We start from the raw sequence: 23,342 nt of genomic DNA, 5'->3' as shown, positions 1-23,342 counted from the left end.
CACATTAAATTTCATTGGAATTTGGCGAGGTGTAACCTTTTATGTGCAATTACCATAATTTCTGTTACTTACCAATACCGCGTCTTCCGTTGCGGCTGAGAATGCCTCGGCTCCTGGCGAAAATATAAGACGGCACGCGTGTCAACAGTTTTCCACATCACCCATGAGGTACTATTGTAGATGCGTTTTTTTTAGTCAGTGGTATCCCCTTTAGGCCTATTCCACTGTGTCGCACACTGCAACATTTCTTTCTACGTCGGACAGTTTAAATTGTTTTTTATCTTTACAATTGTACAGTGCCAGCTGACAGAATCAGTGGTACTGCACTTGTAAGAGCACCTCGACGTCGGACAGTTTAAATTGTTTTTTATCTTTACAATTGTACAGTGCCAGCTGACAGAATCAGTGGTACTGCACTTGTAAGAGCACCTCGACGTCGGATATTTAAAACTTTTTTGCTATCTTTACAATTGTGCAATGCCAGCTGACAGAATCAGTGGTACTGCACTTGTAAGAGCACCTCGACGTCGGATATTTAAAACTTTTTTGCTATCTTTACAATTGTGCAGTGCCAGCTGACAGAATCAGTGGTACTGCACTTGTAAGAGCACCTCAACCTCAGATATTTAACATTTTTCTAATACTTACATTTTCGAGGTGCCAGCTGAACTAGTACGTGCTGTTTTGCGTCGGGCAGTTTCAAGTTTTTTCTTTGCTGCCTTTGCTATTTCGTCTAGGATGTACTGGGGTTCCCTAATCTTCTGGTTTCCTCTATCCTTTCTGCTGTCGATAATTTCGGGCAGCATACAATGTATATAAAACCGCGACAATTGTGGTTCCATTTTAAGTTGCCAAAAGACGTCGTCTCTTTCAACTCGAATTACCTTTATACCTTTTTTTGTCCACACACCAAATAGGCAGTATTTTCTGCCCGTTATGTGCAATTGTCCTTGCACTTGGTAGTAGTAGTCGTGTGATTTGCTCATTGCGCTGCCCGTACTGTCTTCAAACATCTCTCGGACGGCTGTGACTGTATGTAATGCCTCTTCCGGCTTTAGATTTTCTGCGGTTTTCGGGCACTTTACTTCGACAATGCCGTCGTCACCGATCAAACCATCCGGTGATGCTCCCAAATAGGGAAGCGATGCGTCGATGAAAAGACCGCAGTCTTTAATTTCAACATTCTCCTTTGTCGACAATTCTGCGAGAGCAGCAGCTTCGTTCTGCTTTCCGTGTCGTACGGCAGCAACGTTTAGAGGCTTTGGGCGGACCAGTACCTCTACCAGTTTGGCACACCGCGTTGTTTTTAATCGACGGCACACTTTGCCAAAGTTTGACGCTGTCAACATTTCTGACTTGTACGTCAGCCACTTGCTGTTGTTGCATTGACCAACGGTATCCTGCTGGATCTGTTCCCTTTCTTGCGCCTGATCCTCTAGCTTTTTCATATGGGCTGTCTTGCGCAGTTCATATATATGTGGCTCCATGTCTGGCTTTTGTGCGTTTGGTCCGTAATCTTTATCCTTGCCTGCAGGGAACTGCTGTTTTGTCCTTTTGCAGCCACTCTTCCTACGGGCATTTTGTGATGCTTCGTTTTTACGTCGTTCCTCCAAATTCTTCAAAATTGGTGAGGGCGCGCCGCCGAGGGATGTCTGCAGACGAGACATTACTGCTTTTGTGTTCAACTGGATCACAGCAGCGTAAACTCTTGCGTTGTACGATCCTCTTTGACCGAAATTGAGTCTCTTCCCGCCAATGTGCTTCGCGACGATGGCATTGAAACTCTCCACCGCGTTATTGTTGCTCTGATAGAGGAGGCTTTCAGAGTACGCCGCCAACGTATTTACGATATCCTGTATCTTTTTATACACTCCCTGATTTGATAAGTCGGGAACAATGTTGACTTCATCTTCTTTCTGAGATCCATCGCAGAAATATCTGGCGCACCGTCTGTGATCTCCGAAAACGTGGCTGGTCACATTGACGATGTCTTCATGCAAACGTTTGATCTTCTCTGCTATCGACACGTTCTCATTCATCCTGGATGCAGCAGCTCTCGCAATTCCCGTGCGCATCCGCCGAATACTTTTCTCTACCATTTTCCTGTAGTAGCCAGCCTGAGTCTTCTTCACAACATCCTTCATCTTATTGCAGAAGTTGCGCAACAAATGGTTCGTACATTCGATCTTCTTCACGCGCAGCGATGTTCCGTATGGCTTGCAGTCCAAAATTTTTTTGTATACACTGCTGTCGCCGTCAGCAATTAGTGTTGAGTACACTAATCCGTGTGTTTCCTTGCTGGCCTTGAAACCTTCTGCGATGGCGTCGCCCTCCATTTGTGTCGATGGCTGGTTTCTGCCCCAATTTTTAAAACATTTGTGTTTCGGCGCTTCTTTTTCCAGTTTCGCTGCTTTCTGGCAAATGCTGCAGATTCGATTTTTTATTCCGACGTATAGGACCTTCCCGGTGTAAAATCCAATGATCACGCCAACACCCGACGCCGAGTTGTACATTCCGCTTTTGTAGGACCTTTTCATCCAGGTCCCGTCAGCCAGGACGGGAATGTGTGGAGTTCCGCATGGTAAGATATCGCCTCTTGCAATGGCTAGCGCTCTTTCTTCAGCAGCCGCTGCCGACATTGCTTCTTCCGCAATAAGTTGGGATTTATCCACGATCTTGTCGTGATAATTACGGTACGTCTTCTTCGTCATACAGGGGACGTTGATGGCTGAGAAAAGTCCCTCCATTTGTGAATATCCGCCTCCGGCGGTCATTGCTGCGACGACTGCACTCAGCTCGATGTCAACAGACGACTTCTCTCTAGTATCTGCGGGCAGACTATGGACTTGGAATGTCTCATTGCACATCTGGCATCTCAAATGCATGGTTGTCCTCAGACCCGATGTCTTCGTACGTTCTATACGGATGCTCGTCGACGAACATGTAATCACCGAGTGATTGGCAACCTTCAACATTTGTTCGCCGACGTAGGCCAGGTGAGAGATGCTGTACCTGTCCGAAGGGCACGATTCCGCCTGTGACGTGGTCGTCGTTCCTCTTTCCACGACGTAGTACTCCTCTTCGTCGGCAGCAGTGACTGTCTGCATGTCTGTCGTCTCTCCAACATCTTCTGTCATGTTGCGCAATGTTTCTCCTCCGAGTCCACCTGACGCCGGCGCTGCATTTTCTGCTTCCATTTCTTCGAATTCTATGACTTCTTCAATTTCTACGAATTCTTCAATTTCCATGCTTTCTTCAATTCCTATGGGTTTATCGCAGATGGTGTTGTCGCACACCTCTTCCAGTACGCTTGATGCCGGTGATGCTTCCCTTTCTTTATTATGTTCGCCCATCGCCACGAAATGCTCGGCGTTTGTCTCCCACGACATTGGTTCTTCGTTTCCAACAGGTGCCGGCGCTCCATTTTCCGCACCCGTTGACTGCTTTTCCAGGCCAAGCCTCGATAACCGCTGCTGTCTGCAAACAGAATACAAAAACATGTTGATGGCATACACACAACAGAACGGTGGATAGACACACACAAAAACCAAAGAACAAATGCACAGTACAAGTGCATTCTCTGCAATTCGTTCAAGATTTTTAAATTGAAAATCTTGCATGGGAAAAAAAACAAAAACCTCAAAAAATCGAAAAATTGCAGATTTCGCGTGGAAGGCACTTATTATCAGTGCGTTTATCATCCTTGAACGTTTTACAGAAATAATTAAAAACCGAAATCAACTTGATTAGCATTTCTAGAGCATCAGCATTACATCTGTAAATATTTTAGTAATTGGATTATCCTTATCCAAGAAATCCTACATATGTTAAATACACACCCGCAATGCAAAGATCAAAGAACAAACGTACAGTTTCACTTTCCGTGCCTTTCTGTACTTATTAGATTCCATGCACAAATCCGCCTTACAAGAAGTAAGCCCCATTTGTTGGGAAACATCCAAACCCATTAGTTGCGGTTTCGCGCCGATATACCTGGATGGCCGTCGGGTTGCTCGGCCGTGTTTATTGAACCATTCAGCCACGGCGACCGAGGCCTTGGTCGCCCTGGCAGAAAACCATTGGAAGGATTTACTTGAGAACTTTCCACGAATAATTTTACGAATTGGAGGTAACACGGAAAGCGAAATAGGGAAAAGTTCACCATTATTAATTTCTTTTCAAACGTCGTGGGTATCTATGTATAGTTTTGTCGCGGGGTGTATAAGGGTGCGCTACAGTGCATCCTACGACCGACAGACATGGTGACGTCAGAGCCGTCTGGCAGACATTTCAAATGTGTGGGTAGGCCCAGGTAGGCCCGTCTGTGAGAGGCCCTTCTAGTTTCGTCCTGCATCAACCGACAGGACGGCCCTTGCACCATACAATATTTCGGTGCAGCGTTCACTTCAAATAATTTTCATGTCGCCAATTTTGAAGTATCCGTATTTTTAAAAACGGGGCCGTAAAGAGGACACTTGGGGCTATATTATCATTATTTTTATTTTTTTTATTTTCTGGTGCTTTCATAGCAATGCACCTGTTTAAAACAATTGCAAAATAAACTATGAAAACAAATATTTTCTGAACTGAAATAATTTTTATTAAATGTGTGGTGGCACCCTAACACACCGCTAGACACTGTATATGTACACGAGGATTGCAAGGGTTTCGTAGTTTACAAAGTACGTCTCGCTAATCCACATTTGGAGCCCCTACGTAGTCACAATCGATAGATAAAAGACCCACCAATTGCCGTTGCTGTCTAAAATGGCCTACTTTTGCGTTTTCGAGGCGTAATTTTCATTATTCGGCAGCATGTAGCGGAGTTCGACAAAAATTGGGCGGCGCGACAGTGCTGCCACTGTCAAGACACATACATTTTCTTAAATATCGAGAAATTTAGGGTTCTTATAGAAAAATCATACAGCAACAGAAGTTGCGAGGTCACATACAATGCCAATGCAACGTTTATTATGTTAAACCATACGTGTTCAAACACACACTTTGTAAAGTACGGAAACATACCCCTAAACGGAGGGTGGGATACTAGTATAGGTCCGGCATTTTTCGCTACGGGGCGCTAATATCTGTTTCTGCTGCATCGGTAAAACAGTGGACGAGAAAAAGCATGTTCCCGGTAAGTTAGGCTTCATACGTAAACGTGACGTCACTATACGGCTCACGATGATGCAGCGTCAGTGTGTAACTGACAAACCATTTCTCTATTATACACATTTGGAACCACTACGTAGTCTCAATCGCTAGATAAAAGATCAATCTAATGCGTATGGTGTCTAAGATGGCCAACTTTTGCGTTTCCGAGGCATAATTTTAATTATTCGGCAGCAAGATGCTGTACCGCGCGCCGCACTCACACACTCGTCACTCGGGCAGCGTGTACGTGTGCCTAGGCGGATCGCAAGGGTCCGGTTCTAGTAAAAGTACGTCTCGCTAATGCACATTTGGAGCCCCTACGTAGTCTCAATCGCTAGATAAAAGATCAATCTACTGCGCATGCTGTCTAAGATGGCCTACTTTTACGTTTTCGAAGCATAATTTTAATTATTCGGCAGCAAGATGTCTGTTCGGGAGGCTCTGCAAGCAGGCTTGACTTTGACCAGCCATACCGCGCGGCGCACTCACACAGTAACCGCTCGGGCAGCGTGTACGTGTGTCTAGGCGGATCGCCAGGTTTCGGGAAGCTTCAAATCATTTTTCGTTCTTCGCCGCCTCCTGCACTAGGTATACTATATCTATATCTATGCCATGTAATACCTTCCTATACCTGGTATATCATAGAGCACTATAAGGGTCGTTACGGGGAGCGAGACGCGCGGGAAGCACGAACACTGGTTGAACAATGCTGGCGTTGCCGACAACTGCTGCAAACCATTTCTCGTCCTCCGCTGCATCCTCCGCCGTATCTTCCGCCGCATTATAAATTGTTATTATTATTCTATACATTATAAAAATTCAAGCAATTATTTTAACAATTAATTATTAGATTGGAACGAAAGTTCGTAGCGTTTTTAAATAAAAATTCAAAGATGAAATTAAGATATTTATGTATTCATAGGATCATTGAATAACAAATACATTATAAAAATTGATTTATTTATTAATAGTATATTTAAATATATATATATGGTTTGTACGCGCGCCGGTGAATCTCCGTGGAATGCAAAGTGCACATTTTATAATTTATAATTTATTATAATTTATTGTAAAAGTAAAAATTATACGGGCCGCCTCTTCGGCCTCCGTCGCGCCGCGCGCTGCCCCGCGTCCTATCAACCCTTTGAAGACTTCCTTCAGTGCCTGTCTCCTTAGTATTTTCTGCAACATATAATAAAAATTAATGATAATGAAAATAACATAGGATACCTAGTTGGGACCTGGGATTGAACACTGTTATGATATCGGTTCCGGTTCTCGAAACAGTTATGAAGAATCTAAATGGTGTTGTAACTGTTACGAGTATATCGGTTCTGGCTTACATATGTAAATATCGATTACGGTAACGGTTTTGGAGAACCGATATTATTTCGGTTTTATAATTGTTAAATTTCGGTTCTGGATGTCGGTTCTGGTTTCCGGTCTGTATTATGTATTGTGTTCGGCCTTATATATTCATTATTCAAGTAGTTCTTTATTGTTATTCATAATTTAAACAATTTTTAAATGAATAAATTTTTATAATTTGTCTCTACATGCATTAATTGAATTATTATTCCAATAATAATTTGTTGTTAAAACAATTGTTTAAATAAACATTATTATGGAAATGGTAATTTAAACAATGAATATAGAAACAAACTATACATTATGAAAATTGATTTCTTTAAACTATTGTTTCAACAATAAATTGTTATTCAGATGATAATTCAAATAATGCATGTAGAGACAAATTATAAAAATTTACTAATTTAAAAATTATTAAATTATGAATAACAATAAAGAACTACTTGAATAATGAATATACATATGTATAAGGCCGAACACAACACAGAATACAGAACCGAAATCGGGAATCGACATCCAGAACCGAAAATTAACAATTATAAAACCGAAATAATATCGGTTCTCCAAAACCGTTACTGTAACCGATTTTTACATATGTAAGCCAGAACCGATATTCTCGTGGTGTAACAGTTACAACACCATTTCGATTCTTCATAACTGTTTCGAGAACCGGAACCGATATCATAACAGTTTTCAATCCCTGGTCCCAACTAGGCCTCCTATGTTATTTTTATTATCATTAATTTTTTTTAGATGTTGCAGAAAATACTAAGGAGACAGGCACTGAAGGAAGTCTTCAAAGAGTTGATAGGACGCGGGGCAGCGCGCGGCGCGACGGAGGCCGAAGAGGCGGCCCGTATAATTTTTACTTTTACAATAAATTATAATAAATTATAAATTATAAAATGTGCACTTTGCATTCCCCGGAGATTCGCCGGCGCGCGTACAAACCATATATACATATATTTAAATATACTATTAATAAATAAATCAATTTTTATAATGTATTTGTTATTCAATGATCCTATGAATACATAAATATCTTAATTTCATCTTTGAATTTTTATTTAAAAACGCGTCGAACTTTCGTTGCAATCTAATAATTCATTGTTAAAATAATTGCTTCAATTTTTATAATGTATAGAATAATTACAATAATTTATAATGCGGCGGAAGATACGGCGGAGGATGCAGCGGAGGACGAGAAATGGTTTGCAGCAGTTGTCGGCAACGCCAGCATTGTTCCCCATAGCTCCCCGTAACGACCCTAGTGCTCTATGCTATACCAGGTATAGGAAGGTATTGCATGGTATAGATATAGATATAGTATAGGTACCTAGTGCAGGAGGCGGCGAAGGACGAAAAATGATTTGAAGCTTCCCGAAACCTTGCGATCCGCCTAGACACACGTACACGCTGCCCGAGCGGTTACTGTGTGAGTGCGCCGCGCGGTACGGCTGGTCAAAGTCAAGCCTGCTTGCAGAGCCTCCCGAATAGACATCTTGCTGCCGAATAATGAAAACTACGCTTCGAAAACGCAAAAGTAGACCATCTTAGACACCGTGCGCAATAGATTGATCTTTTATCTAGCGATTGAGACTACGTAGTGGTTCCAAATGTGTATAATAGAGAAATGGTTTGTCAGTTACCGAACCTTTGCGATCCGGCTAGGCACACGTACACGCTGCCCGTGCGGCGAGTGTGTAAGTGCGCCGCGCGGTACAGACATCTTGCTGCCGAAGATTGAAAATTACGCTTCGAAAACGCAAAAGTAGGCCAACTTAGACACCATGTGCAATAGATTGATCTTTTATCTAGCGATTGAGACTACGTAGTGGTTTCAAATGTGTATAATAGAGAAATGGTTTGTCAGTTACCGAACCCTTGCGATCCGTCTAGGCACACGTACACGCTGCCCGAGTGTCGAGGGTGTGCCACACACTCTCCTCGAGCACACCGACACTGTGTGACGTCACGCTTGCTCCTGACTTACCGGCAACATTTACTGATGCAGTGACGGCAGACAATGTACCCAGCTCCCCTACTGGACGAAAATGTTATTACTTAGGTTCTACTAGCGGCCGCTCTTTCGTTTTTGGCGTGACCATCGAAAAGTCGTCAAGGTCAACTGGGGATTAGGGCTGCAGGCGAGCCGAGCTAAGCTCGAGCTCGACTGGTCGAGTCGAGTCGAGACTCGATTGGTCGAGCCGAGTCGAGTACTCGCACGAAGCGAGCGGCTCGCACGATGCGAGTAGCTCGCATCGATGCAAGCTACCCGCATCGAAGCGAGCTACTCGCGTCGACGTCATCGGCTCGCATCGGTGCGAGTTACTTGCATCGGTGCGAGTTACTTGCATCGATGCGAGTCCAGTCGAGCTTACCGCGGCTCGCAGCGAGCGTGTGATTCGTACGAAATGAACGGCTTGCATGAAGGAATCGACTCGAAATAAATTCAAACGTAATACGACATTGAAGTTCTCGCCGTGCCACGTTTAAATTATTATGTTGGATGTGTCTTATCATGATTATTAATGTATATTTTTTCAGATTTTACAGACTTTGCGAACAGGTTTTAAAAAATTGGAAATTACCAAAAATTCGGAAAAATGCATATTTCCTATTGAAGTTTGGGAAATATCAGGTATATAAAAATTCAATAATGAGATATTGTTAAAACAACCGTTTTTAATTTTTTCCAGAATTTTTTATGTAGTGCATCGTACTTAAAAAAAATAAAAATAATCTTTTCCGATATTTCTTTACCTTTTGTAGGTGTATTATGTAATAGTGAACATTCTTGTATTCAGAAAAATAAAGTACAAACTTTAAAAAATGCAATGCTCTTAAAAAAATAATTTTAAAAATATTTTATTTGCCTATATTTCAATTAATATGAACAATACTTCCAGCAGATACAATTAGTGCAGACGGCAAGGTCTCCCGCTGCGAATCGAATCCCGCTTTTTTTCTTTTTTGTTAACCATATAATTGTTGTAGAGATATATTAAATATATTTTTCAAAGCACCGATCTCACCGATGCGAGAAGATAGCTTACTCGCACCGAAGCGAACGGCTTACACGAAACGAACAATGTATACAATGTATCTGATGTGTAGCCGTGAAATGAGTTTTATTTTAAAGTTTCCAGAGTACATAACTCGTTTATTTATATTAATATGTTAGTTGTGTCCCATCGTGATTATTAATGCATATGCTTTTCAGATTTTCGAATTATGCGAACGTCTTTAAAAAAATGCATATTTCCTATTGAAGTATGGGAGATAACAGTTTTATAAAAATTCAGTAATGGGATATTGTCGAAATCATTTTTCTTAATGTTTTTCAGAATTTTATATATACCATATATATATAGTGCAATGTACTTAAAAAAAATAAAAATCAACTTTTTCGATATTTCTTTACCTTTTGTATGTGTATTATGTAATATTGAACATTTTTAACAAACGTAAAAATGCAATATAAATATTGCTTTGACAATATATTTGAGAAATATCACTACAACAATTATATGGTTAAGAAAGAAGAAAAAAAAGTGTTTAACGAAAAAGAAAATCATTCGGTGTGGGATTCTAATCGTATCTGCTGGAAGTATTGTTCATATATTGAAATATAGACAAATAAAATATTTTAAAAATTATTTTTTTAAGAGTATTGCGTTTTTTAAAGTTTGTACAATATAATAATTTAAACGTGGCACGGCGAGAACTTCAATGTCGTATTACGCTTGAATTTATTTCGAATCAATTCCTTCATGCATGCCGTTCGTTTCGTACGAATCGCACGCTCGCCACAGTGCGCCGAACCATTGACAAAAATCGAAAAAGTCACTGCTTCATATCGATTTAAAACAATGTTCATACTATGTCAAAATAAATCAGTTTTTGAGAAAAAGATTTAAAAAATTCAGTAGGAAATTAGTTACAAGCGAATCTGTACGCGAATTTTAGGAAGATCAAATAGTAGACGTTTGTTGTTCAATTAACACAGATCTACAAAGCGTATTTGTTAAATTTTCAATATAGGTCCACATGAAGAAGTTGTATAATGCAACTTTTAGTATTTCTTCCACAATTCCGATCAGTTGCTATTTATGAAAAAAATTTAATTTAAAACGAAGTTTCAGTTTCGGAAGAACTGAACTGCGAATTCATATATCTACTGAAAACCACCAATAAAACAAAATTTTGTTTATAAATATCGTTTTTTAATGTTTAAATAAATACTATATTTATAATAATATCATATTGTGATTGCTCTCAATATAAATAAAAAACCACTTTGTTTCATGTCTCTATCATAAACAGAACAAAAGTTATTGAATTTTGTCCAAGAAACAGGCATCCCGGCGCACTGTGGATCGGTGCGAGCTGAGCTAAGCTCGACTGGATTGATCGAGCCGGTCGAGTACTCGCATCGATGCAAGTAACTCGCACCGATGCGAGCCGATGACGTCGGCGCGAGTAGCTCGCTTCGTGCGAGTACTCGACTCGACTCGACCAATCGAGTCGAGCTTAGCTCGGCTCGCATTTTGCGAGTACTCGAACAGCCCTACTAGGAACCCAATACCGATGGACACCAAAATGCATCGGGTGTCAGGTCTATTCCTATATCTCGTCTGTGATTAAAGTACAAGCAGGTAGGGATGGTATTTTTACCTATCGGTGTCGTTTGTTTATCAGTTTCATCATTCCGCCACCGATGGCGCCACCATCTTCTTCATCATAATTACCATCAGAGAGAGAGAGAGAGAGAGAGAGAGAGAGAGAGAGAGAGAGAGAGTGTGTCTAATTAATTAATCTTCAACTTAATTAGCAGGTTTTAAACTTCTTAAAAATGATGATAAACCGTCGTGACTTTTAGGAATTATGAATTCAATTTATTCAATACATACTTGTACGTTCTATGCACAGATAAAAAAAAGGGGAACAATGCACAGTTAAAACGGAAGCAGCGGAGGAATTGGATCAGAAAATGATTAAATTAGAAAGCGTCGCGAGGCGTTCGTGTCGGTGAACGCCTCCTTTATTTCGTACAGCGGATGCTTCCGTAATCTCGATGCTCTCCTATGAAAATTAATTAACTCTAACGAACGCCTGGTATCAATGATTAACGCGAGGATTCCTCCGAATCAGGAACACAAGTTCGATAACCAACCACGACAAACTAGCCCATTGAAACTTCATTAGCAAACTTGAAAAACGTCTCTTAATTTTTATTTTTAATATAGTCGTTTTCATTAGACGTTATTTTCAAACAACTTGGTCATTACTTCAAATTCTTTTTATTCTTTCTTGGTCATGTAGAATTCTTTTTACTTTTGGACATTTGAAATTCTCTTTCTTCTTTCTTGGTCATTTGAAATTCTCTTCACTCTTTCTCGGTCGTTTGACGCTCGAAATTCTTTTTACGGTGAATGAGCACGCTCTACGATTGCGTAATGATGATTCGCGCAAGACTTTGCCAAATAAGTATGCCTACCTTTAATCACGAGTTCGGGTCATCGTAATGAGGCCGAACCACACCAATTATCCCCGGGTTCCGCGAATCCGCTCGGAGAAAAAGTGCGATAATCCTGGATCCGAGAGACACGTTCTCCTTGCATTCTAATCGAAGCGTAACTCCGTACATGCACGCACACATGAGCACCTGCACGGCGTTATAATTTGTGATATGAATTAAAATGAAGACGTTGAACGGTGCTTTCAGTCTGCACCGAGGCTTTAACCGATCGCCAACGATTGTTGGACAGGTGGATCGGACATCCTGTGGACAGCGTGATTTCCGTGCGACCAGGTGACGATACGTAGATTACACAGTTCGCCTTCGATCGTCACGGATCGATCTTCACTTACACCGTTGATCGCAGCCTGAAACCCTTCATCGACCGTTCGATCATTTCTGTCTTATACTTCGAAGATCGACGCTTCAGGTTTTGTTTCAAGTGTGTGACAATCTGTGTGAGACCTGTTTGGAGTATTGGCAACTTTTTGACAGTGACACTGTTCGTGTGGTAGATCAAGACTAGCTTGACAGTTGTTGACTCTTGAGAAATAAGCTGTCTGTGAGTAATGGTATTTATAAGCAATTAACCCAGATAGTACGCGACGTTTTAAAGACATCTTTTTACGTCCATTTTTTAGGTCTGAAAGTCTTACGTCCTAAAAAGACGTCTTTTTCGAGATCGTCCTGTGTTAAAATTTCTGTCATTTACTTTCTCATTGCCGAGATAAAGTCACGCCTAAATCATAAGTAGCAAACATGTGTGAGTCAACAGGTCCACAAAAAACCTAAAGATACTTTATCGACTCACGCGCACAATGTGTCCATCCTAGTTTAAAGAAATTCGTGATCGTCTATGTAAATCCACTTTTTGCGGAATACATTCAATGGAAACAGCGTGTTCTTTATAGACCATCTATGAACTGGAAAAATGACTATAAAAGCCTAAGCCTATAAAAGCCTATAGCCTAAGGCCGTCCACACACGGGTCCATCGGCGATTCGATCGACGCGATTCCAGTCGCGTGCGATTTCCCCCTCCACGTGACTTCCAATGCAAATGAATGGAGAGCCACACACGGGTCGATTCGTGGCCGACTGAAATCGCCTCGACTGAAACGCGTCCGTCGCATAAACCATGTAGGTTTATGAAAAAACAAAAACAAAAGGCAAAGTAAAAAAAAATTGAAATCACAGGGATTGATAAACTGTTGTACAATTCTCTGTGGAGTGGGAGTGTTCTTAGGGAATTGTCTTCTCAGGTCGATCTAATCCGGAAGTATTATCACTTGGTATATTGAGCGAAGATAGAGGGAAATCTGTTGAACTTCCACCAACCTCATCTATGAGGAGCAAAGCTCTCCTTTTGTAACTCCTCAGTTGAGCTTTGCTCCTCATAGATGATGTTGGTGGAAGTTCAACAGATTTCCCTCAATCTTCGCTCAATATACCAAGTGGTAATACTTCCAGATTAAATCGACCTGAGAAGACAACTCCCTAATAACACTCCCACTCCACAGAAAATTGTACAACAGTTTATCAATCCCTGTGACTTCAATTTTTTTTTTACTTTGCCTTTTGTTTTTGTTTTTTCATAAACCTACATGATTATATGCAACTATGTAAAGAAAAAGCTTACCTTAATGTTATTAGTATGCGTAATAACATAAAAAAAGATAATAAAGATAATAAATAAATAATAACCCCTATGTAACCTAAATACATAGACCACATCGAAGAGTGCAATGCACTCAAACTGCAAAAAATAATGACCAAATCATTTAAATTACATGAACTGCACAAACTTACCTCCATGAGTCGCGCGAATCGTACGATCCACGCGATTTTCCAACTTCGCTTTCGCTCGCACGCGATTAGAATCGTGGCGATTTCAGTCGAGCCGATTTCAGTCGACCACGAATCGACCCGTGTGTGGCTCTCCATTCATTTGCATTGGAAGTCACGTGGAGGGGGAATCGCGTCGACCGAATCAACGATCGACCCATGTGTGGACGGCAATCGCGTCCGTCGCATGAATCGTACATGACGAGCAAGACGTACGAATTTCACGACGCGATTACAATCGACCCGTGTGTGACGTAGTCCGATCATTACAGATCTGATCTACTTCGACCGTGACTAATAACAGCGTGCCTCGATAATTTCTGTGTATTTTCCTCGCAGTTTGAGTGCTTGCTTCCGTCATGGCTACGAAGAAGCTGTCGATACCTTATCCATACTGTTTGGAGGAGATCCTGAAGAACAATCCAGAGATCAAGAAGTCGGATATCGAAGTGTTGAGGGAATGGTGCGAGAAACAGCCACATTTGCCGAAGATTGTTGATCTCCTTCTAGTGCTGTTTTTGCACAGCAATTACTATAGCATCGAGGCGGCGAAGCACACTGTCGAGAACTTTTACACACTTAGATCACACGTGCCCGAGTTCTTTTCGAGCAGAGACCCTCTGGGATCGAAAGAACTTCGACAAGCTTTCAACGTTGTGTAAGTTTGTCCGTTCCATAATTCTTTCAAAATATTTTTTCACTCATTTTGAGATGAAGTTGCAAATCGCCGATTTCAAATCTTGCGTGTCGTGACACGTAATAATCTAGTCTCATCCGCTACTGCGTTATTTTTAATTGCTTTAGAGTCCGACTATTCCTTGCGGAAGAACAATGTTTTTACGGAGTAATTGTTTAGCGTACTCGACGATGATAGAAATGCGTTGTTATCGATTGAACACGAGATTAAAACCTGTTGTCGAGAAGAGGAATAATGAGTTTCTAATTTCCTTGAGACGGAAATAGAGGGATAGTCTTGAAAACAACGACGTCATCACACGATAATGATTGAAAATTGACAATATCTTTATTTCGCTTTAACCACGAGGAATTTTTAAGTGTACAGGGTGATTCTGGGAACTGGGACATACTTTTACTTAAAAAAGAGCAGGATAACAATTTTAATAATCCAGTGAGTGCTAAAAGTTAAGGCGGTAGACTCGTTTCCAGGATTGCACGGATGCGGGATTCGCGTTCTCATTTTTTGATAATACACAAATGGGGGGTTTCAGCTGGCAAAAACGATAGATAAAAGATCAATCTAGAGCGCTATCGCCCTCAAAAGTTCTATTTTTTCGTTTACGAGGCGTAATTTGCATTATTCGGCAGCATGTACAGTGACTCCCACTAATACTCGGACACTCTCAAAAAGACGATAACTATTTTAATATTGGACTATACGATTCCAACTTTTTCGAGAAGTTAGAGCAACTGGTTCAGTGGCGCACCCAGGATTTAATCGGGGGGGGGGGGGGAGCCGAGTTGAACGGATAATGTACAGTAGCGCGTTGAAACTAGTTGGGGCCTCGAACAGGGCCGGATAAAGCCAGCGCGGAGCGTGTAGCAGATGTTACCAGGAGGTTTTAGGTTTAGTATGATAATGAAATGAAACACAGAATGACCTTTTTTTAGCCAAAGTATCTGTTAATGGTACCCAGGGCTGTCCCTAGATTTTAGAGGCTAAACAGTCTTTGCTCCATGCGCGGGGCCCCCCGCATTTGCTACTTCTGCTATTAATTCAGTTTAATTCAGCCCTGGCCTCCGAGGAAAAACGTGGAATTTAGATCTGGGTTTGCGTTCGGGGCTCCGGGCATTTGCCCAAGTTGCCCATACAGTAGCACGTCACTGCCAATGTACATATGTACTTACATATGTACATCATGTTGAAAAATCATCGAAATTGGAGAGAAAGCAGCTATTCTACAGTCTGACCAATTTTCCAGTGTTCTATTTCCTTTTTCTTGGGGGGGGGGGACTTGGGTGCGCCACTGAATTGATTTACTACACGATGTGAAAAGAAATTTTTCCAAAAATTGCAATTGGCCGGAATAGTAGAAAAAATACTAAAAGTTGCATTTTACAACTTTTTTATGTGGGCCTATATTGAAAATTTAAGAAATATGTTTTGTAGATCTGTGTGAATTATATGCATTGTGAAAGTTTCACCGAAATCGGTTGATGCGGAAAAAAACGACAGACATTGAAAGATGTAAGAATCCTTAGATTTGTTGCAGTTAGGGACCGAAAATGAGTGAAAATCTGCCATTTTTGCCATCTTTAAACGTTTGTAGCTCATTGCAACGTCGACCGATCTTGACGAAATTTTTGGGATATGTTTAATTGACACAGATCTACAAAACATACTTTTTAAATTTTCAATATAGGCCCACATAAAAAAGTTGTAAAATACAACTTTTAGTATTTTTTCTACAATTCCGATCAATTGCAATTTTTGGAAAAATTTCTTTTCACATCCTGGAGTAAAATAAATGCTCTAGCTTCCCAGAAAAGTTCAAATCGTATGGTACAATATTAAAAAAGTTATCGTCTGTTTTAGAGCGTCCGAATATTAGTGGGAGTCACTGTAGCTATGAAAATGGCTATATCCGCACTTGTATGCTCTCGAATAATGCAAATTATGCTTCGTAAACGAAAAAATAGGACTTTTGACGGCGATAGCGCTCTAGATCAATCTTTTATCTAGCGTTTTTGACTATTGAAAACCCCCATTTTTGTATTATCGAGAAATAAGAACACGAATCCCGCGTCCTTGCAATCCTGTAAAAAGGGGTGTACTCCCTCCAGTCTTTAATATTGGAGAATAATGATCGTGTTGGACCACTGTTTAGTTTTATATTAAAAAAATCGGTGAATGAATGATTTTATAAATTTGTGATACAGGGCTGCCATTGGACTGCCTCAGTTGTCGAAGCAAGGCTACAAAGTGCTCTACGGGAAGCTGATCGATCCCGATCCATCTCATTATTCATTCGACGATTCTACCAAGTATTTCTTCATGGTGTCCGATCTGGTGGCGTTGCAAGCTCAAACTGTTGAGGGATATATTTTTATTGGCGACGCATCGAACGTATCTCTAGGTCATGTTGGCAGAATTAGTCCAATGGGGATGAAGAAATTAGTAACGTATGTTCAAGACGCTATACCGGTGCGATTGAAGCAGGTCCACTTTATCAACACGCCGCCGGTAATGGATGTAATCATGAACATGGCGAAGCCTTTTATGACGAGAGATCTATGGAGCTTGGTGAGAATCATTCTATTTACACGATCCACAAATTACCCCGAGGAAAAAACACAGTTATTCATAGTAAAATCACTGATTACTAGACTGCGGATCTTTATGCAGAATAAAAATTGTCTGTATCGATTGCAAGAAATAGAAACTAAATCGAATGTTATTTCTTCCCTTAACACTAAACCTACCGAGCCTTAAAGGTAACTGGTACATTTCCCTTATAAAAATGACAAAATTGATTTTATTTAGACTTTGTGCGGTCCCTATGGTAATACAGTAAATACGCATTTACTGTAAAACAGCCGTGTTCTGCACGGACAATGATCGCTTAGGGACACTATATTTTTATGATTGCGTCGACGCCGCACAGTGGGAACTTTCGACCTAACTCGATTCAAAATCAAAGAACTTTCGATAGAAATGAGGTAGAGCGATGAAATGTTTTTTAAATTAAAGCTGAAACTTTACAGAATATGGGAAAATAGGGAGATTATGGTACGAACGTTTTTTAACTTTAATAAAATTCGTTAAACTTGTACAATTTCAAGAAAATTATGGTTCAGCTACGGTTAAATAGATTCTGATACCTTATATTCTTATTTTTATCACCAGAAGTTAAAGAATTCATTGATGAGAAGTAAGTTAAAAAGATTAAATACTTACCTTACTTCCTGTGTAAATAAATATATAATCATAGAAAATAGATATCTAATTTAAATTACATTAAAGTCACACATAGCCTACAAGGAGTGCCAGCGACAATCGCAGCGATACGTCGGGTGATCGTTCGTCAAGTGATATACGTCAAATAAATGTTCAAATACTTCATTATGTTTAATTTTATTGTGTTTTATATATGAGAATACAATGTACCTTCAAATTAGTGGGTTATCAAATCATTTCAACGAAAAAATGATTACATTAGTTCTGTTCACAAAAATCGATTTCTTGCAAAATCCTGAGGTCGTAGACAAATTTTGAGACCAGATTTGAAATCAGCGTGAAAAAATCTAGGAGAAATGAAATATAGCATTCTAAAAAAAAATTTTTCCGCGCGTGGTACTGGAGAAACCACATTTTCTTAAAATTCTACATGTCTCACGAATTTTCTCAACGTTAAAAAACATTCGTACCATAATCTTCCTATTCTTCCCATATTCTGCAAAGTTTAAGCTTTAATTTAAAAAACATTTCATCGCTCTACCTCATTTCTATCGAAAGTTCTTTGATTTTGAATCGAGTTAGGTCGAAAGTTCCCACCGTGCGGCGTCAACCGCGCCGAGACTTCAATAGAGAGCCGAACATAGAGAAGGATAGAATGAAATACGGATCGCGTGGCCGAAGAGTGTCGCCGTCGCCGGCACAGTTTAAAGTTCTCACAATTACATTGCCAATTAAAAATGCTTTATTTTTCATTACATATCTTTTTATGGGACTGTCACTAACTTTTTCCTGGCATTTTTCTGATTAAAATGACACCAAACACGATGTTATAAACTGTATTTAGTGGTTCAATCGACGATGAAAGTTGCGGGCACAAGGAAGGACAGCGTATGGGAAAGAAAAAGACGCGGACAGTCGCCGTCGCCGTCGCCGGCACAGTTTAAAGACCCGCGTTGTCGCTGTCCTTCCTTGCGCCCGAAAATTTCATCGTCGATTAAACCACTAAATACAATTGAAATTATATCGTGTTTGGTGTCATTTTAATCAGAAAAATGCCAGAAATATGTAGAAATACCGTTAATAAGTCCCATAAAAAGATAATGAAAATTAAGAAGTTTGAACATTCGATTCATACTGTTAATGTAGTGGTGTTCACACCGAGCCGAGTTCACACTGCGGCGCGGCGTTGGCCGGCAGTGGAGTGGGTAGTGGAGTAAATGCGGATTTACTGTACGTGCTCTACTAAAGATATCTATACAATATACAACCATTCCTTATTAAATCATTTGTATTATTTCAATAATTGTAAAATAAAAAATCCGGAACCGGCCATTTTGACCGGTGGTGGTAGGTTTAGTGTTAATGATTGTAATAGAGGAGATGTTTTTCTATAAATGCATGAAGATCAACAGTCTACTGATTGCAATTCGTTGCCTAACAAATCTGTAATGAGCTTGCAATTACATAGTATCGCTTTTAAATCGTCGCATCACAAACCACTTAACGATGTAACGACGCATAATTTTGCATAACTTTACCAGATACATTTGCATTCCTCGTTGGAATCATTGGAGGAGTACGTATCTCTCGACATTCTACCGAACGACATCGGTGGAAAAGCGGGGCCATTGTCCAAATTTCACGAGGATCAAATAAAAGAGTTGGATGACAACCGCGAGTGGTTCATAGAAGAGGAAACAGTGGCTCGAGTAGACGAGTCTAAGCGCGTCGGGAAAAGCAAGACTGCGAACGATTTGTTCGGTGTCGAAGGAACGTTCAAGAAACTCGAGATCGATTGATAAATAATTCATTACCCCATTCTACATTTCATTTGGTAAACGGGTTAATTTTACGCGACTTATTTATTAAGTCTAGCTTCACCAAAGTCTGACTGATTTCCTACCAATGGCAGGACTTTAATCGTAGTTAAGTAATTCCATTTGAATTCCGTAAAACAGAAATTTCTATTCTGTTTTCAAAACGGTAGAAACAGAATCTATTTAACTGTAGCTGAACGTACAGAGATTTAAAGAATTTTTAAGTGCTATTCTATTTTGAAAAATATTCGCGACAGAATTTTTCAGCGCCTGAAGTGTACTTTGTTTTTTTGTTTGTTATCACTAGATAGCGGATTTTATGCATTTATGGCAAAAATAAGTAGGTATAATTTAAAACAGCAAGACCGTTAGAAAAATTTCAAAATACTGCTGTATTATTTTCAATCCATTAAACATATTAGAAGGGGAAAGAAATTTCTATGTCGTTCCAGTTTGTTGCAATTCAAGCCGAAAATTTTTATTTTGCCTTAAGATCCGCTGTCTAGTTATCACGTTCCCTCGATTATTGAAATGTAAAAATTGGCATAATTATCTAGGAAGGTTTTCTCGACTCGTTCCACGCAATCCGAACTGAAATAGAGCGGCAAAAGAGTATTTAATTGAATATGATTGAGCTTAATTAATCCGAACTTCGCGTGCTAATTGCTTTTCACATTAATATGTATGATTCCTTTAAAATTATAGTATGTACGGCATGGTTCACAGAATTTCTATGCAACTAGCTCGGAACATGTTCACTTTTTCCAAACGAAAAAATTCAGAAAAATGATTAACACTCGCGCAAACAAATAACCCGACCTAATAACAGGTTTGCGAAGGCAAGAACATGCGACTTGTTTTTGTCCTTTGCGGAAGCCGCTATTTATAACTGGTGTAATACTTACGTGAGTTTCCGCTGGCTCAGGATGAATCGAAGAAATCCGTTTCAAAAACGTAGCTATTGCTGCACAGAACTCGTTTCGCCAATTTTATTTTCCTCCTTCGAGTCCCTTGCTTCTGATTTTCCTACCGATACGATAAATAAAATGTTCGATATGAAAATGTTCGTTCAATTTCATTTTCAAAGTATGAATTACGAAAATTAAACAATTCTTCCAACCTCAAATATTTCCATTTCCTACGATTTTTTAAAATTTTATGCACATGAAATTGGTATAAACATCTCATACAATACCTAAATAAATGTTTAACGGCGCCTCAGAGTCGTCATTCGAGTGCTAAGGGTTAAGAATTAGGTTGGAAGGAATGATTTCCCGTGCGGAAATCTGCAAAAACGGTATTACGATTGTTTCTTTTTTTTTTTTGTTGCTATTGTGCGATTTTCATATCATCTTGGAATATGTAATTTGATGGCTGTTGGTCTGACGACCCAACTAGTCACGCAATACGTGATTACATGATATTAGCTTGTCCCATCACATTTTAAGAGGACGATTGCGATTGAATGTCTACGGGAGTCAGTATCATTCAAACCGCCGACTAGATCATCACGAAATCAATCCTCTTTCGGTACTCAACTGGACTCAGCTGCCTCTTCTGCGATTCGCTCTTTCGATTCTGAACACTAAACCTACCAAAAGTATCTGGTAAATATTGCCTGACAAAAATGGCAGCGCTAAGTTTATTGAAATTGTCGGTCATTTTCTGCACACGGAAATTATTTTCGATTATTTTCCATGAATGAATTTTAACAATTTCAATAATTGTAGAAGGCTCAGTGTTAATTTTACAATATAAAAATTTAAAGATCGCAGAAGACGCTGCGCGATTGAAAGACGATCTCGCCCGCATTGTAACAAGTTATAGAAAATTGTTTAAAACCAAAGGAAATGAAGATGCAGCCAGTGACGTACGAGGAGGAGTTGAAGAGGAATCCAGAATTGAAGGAAGAGGAGATACAGGTGTTGAGGGAGTGGTTGAAAAAGCAGCCCCATTTGCCAAAAGTTAGTGACGCCGAGCTGGCGTTGTTCTATCATAGTAATTACTATCGAATGGAACCTACCAAGGCAACTATTGACACTTATTATACTGTGAGGTCGCACGTTCCGGAGTTTTTCTCGAACATGGACCCTCTGGGCTGTAAGGAGCTGAGGAAAGCCTTTAACACAGTGTAAGTACTCGCGTATTAACTGGAATTTTCGAAGAGACAATTCATTATTGTTTGATAGAGTTCTTTCTGCAGAAAATGTGTCTGTAATTTGTTAGATTTATGGTTGCATGAGAATTGTTCCCTCTGAATTCATTGAACACCACTGCAAGCGCATAAGTCGCTGACTAACGTTGACGAACGTAATTCTCGTTTTCATTTTCTTTTATAGTCATCGTTCCGCGTTCTTATGCCTCAATTATCCTCGTTGTACGTTGCTCCGGTTACAACTGCATGCACGAATGAACATAACTCCTCAGTTACTATGCATTCTTCGTGAAAGAATTCCCATCTCTCGGCCAACCGAATACAATCATCGCGGTCTACCACTAAACTTTACAACAACAATTTATTAATCAACCAAATCTTCTATTTCAACACAATTTACACACATTTTGAAAATGTGGTGATCTAAAACAACTGTGCCATTCTTTAATAAGAACATACAACAAATTCTAGTCCCATAATTCTGCAATCGAAGGTCACGTGTTTTTGCTGCAAGCAATTTCAATGACTGGAAAATTGCAGCCGAACGAACCGAAATTACGCGATTTGCGCAAATTGTGTTCTGGCAGAACGATCCAGGTGTTGGATATGAGGACTCCCGAAGGATACGCGATCCTCTACGGCACGTTGATCGATACTGAGCCGTCGCACTACGTCTACAACGATGGCATGAAGTTTCTGAGCATGGTGGTTGACCTATGGCTCTGCAAAGAAGGCACAATGCCTGGTCATATAATTTTATTCGACATGAAGAACGTTGTTCTTGGACATGCTGCTAGATTGAATCCCATGGGACTGAAGAAGTATCTGTATTACCTGCAGGAAGCACTTCCGGTTCGCCTGAAGGGATTCCATTTTATGAATATCACGGCCGTGATGGATGTGATCTTGAACATGATGAAGCCGTTCATGAAGAAGGAGCTATTAGACATGGTAACGTATTGGAACTCGTTAAAAATTTATATTTTCAAATACTGTTTGTGCGCTTCTTTTATCATCATTTTGATAGAATTTCAAGAAAGACGAAATGAAATGAAAAATAACTGAATTATGTTCTCCGTTTTGAATTTAGCTTCATACACACACAAACTTGGACACACTGGCGAAATTCCTGCCCGTAGAAGCATTGCCAAACGAAGCAGGTGGAAAAGCAGGACCCGTGATGAAGCTGCACGAGGAAAGCGTGAAGCTACTTGAAGAGAACCGGGACTTCTACGTATACGATGAACAAAATAAAAGAGTGAACGAGGCGTTGAGGCCCGGAAAAGCAAAATCCTTGACAGACATCTTCGGCGTCGAAGGGAGCTTCAAGAAGCTTGAAATTGATTGATTTCAGTTCTACAATTGCATATTCATTTATGGAAGAATAACCAACTGATATTGTTTAACAATTTCGCGGACGAACCCTGTGTAGCTTGATTTTAAATACAAATCTTCAATACACGCGCAAGTCTTTTACTGAATCTGGGTTTGGACTCAAATATATAGTTCAACTATTTGATAATGTGTACAATGTGTCCAAAACTATTTAACAAAATTTACAATTATA

At 40.0% G+C, this 23,342-nt stretch overlaps 2 protein-coding genes across 2 annotated transcripts; one reads left to right on the top strand and one right to left on the bottom strand.

The window, feature by feature from the left end:
- Nucleotides 1–260: 260 nt before the first annotated feature.
- On the bottom strand, nucleotides 261–12,324 carry LOC143213336 (uncharacterized). The gene is made up of 2 exons (XM_076433086.1): nucleotides 12,023–12,324; nucleotides 261–3,477 (listed from the first exon to the last, which is right to left on the bottom strand). The coding sequence occupies exon 2, from the start codon at nucleotides 3,387–3,389 to the stop codon at nucleotides 645–647; it is 2,745 nt and encodes a 914-aa protein (XP_076289201.1). The 5' UTR covers nucleotides 3,390–3,477; nucleotides 12,023–12,324; the 3' UTR covers nucleotides 261–644.
- Nucleotides 12,325–12,463: 139 nt separating this feature from the next.
- LOC143213657 (uncharacterized) lies at nucleotides 12,464–23,336 on the top strand. Its single transcript, XM_076433713.1, has 8 exons — nucleotides 12,464–12,605; nucleotides 14,227–14,545; nucleotides 16,786–17,149; nucleotides 19,345–19,601; nucleotides 21,048–21,150; nucleotides 21,468–21,751; nucleotides 22,363–22,726; nucleotides 22,866–23,336. The coding sequence occupies exons 2-8, from the start codon at nucleotides 14,247–14,249 to the stop codon at nucleotides 23,121–23,123; spliced, it is 1,929 nt and encodes a 642-aa protein (XP_076289828.1). The 5' UTR covers nucleotides 12,464–12,605; nucleotides 14,227–14,246; the 3' UTR covers nucleotides 23,124–23,336.
- The last annotated feature ends 6 nt before the right edge of the window (nucleotides 23,337–23,342 follow it).

This window comes from Lasioglossum baleicum, chromosome 11 (assembly GCF_051020765.1).
Source record: "Lasioglossum baleicum chromosome 11, iyLasBale1, whole genome shotgun sequence".
In the NCBI taxonomy this organism is placed as follows: Eukaryota; Metazoa; Arthropoda; class Insecta; order Hymenoptera; family Halictidae; genus Lasioglossum; species Lasioglossum baleicum.
Note: the sequence above shows the minus strand (reverse complement) of the source record. Positions and strands in the feature narration are given on the sequence as shown.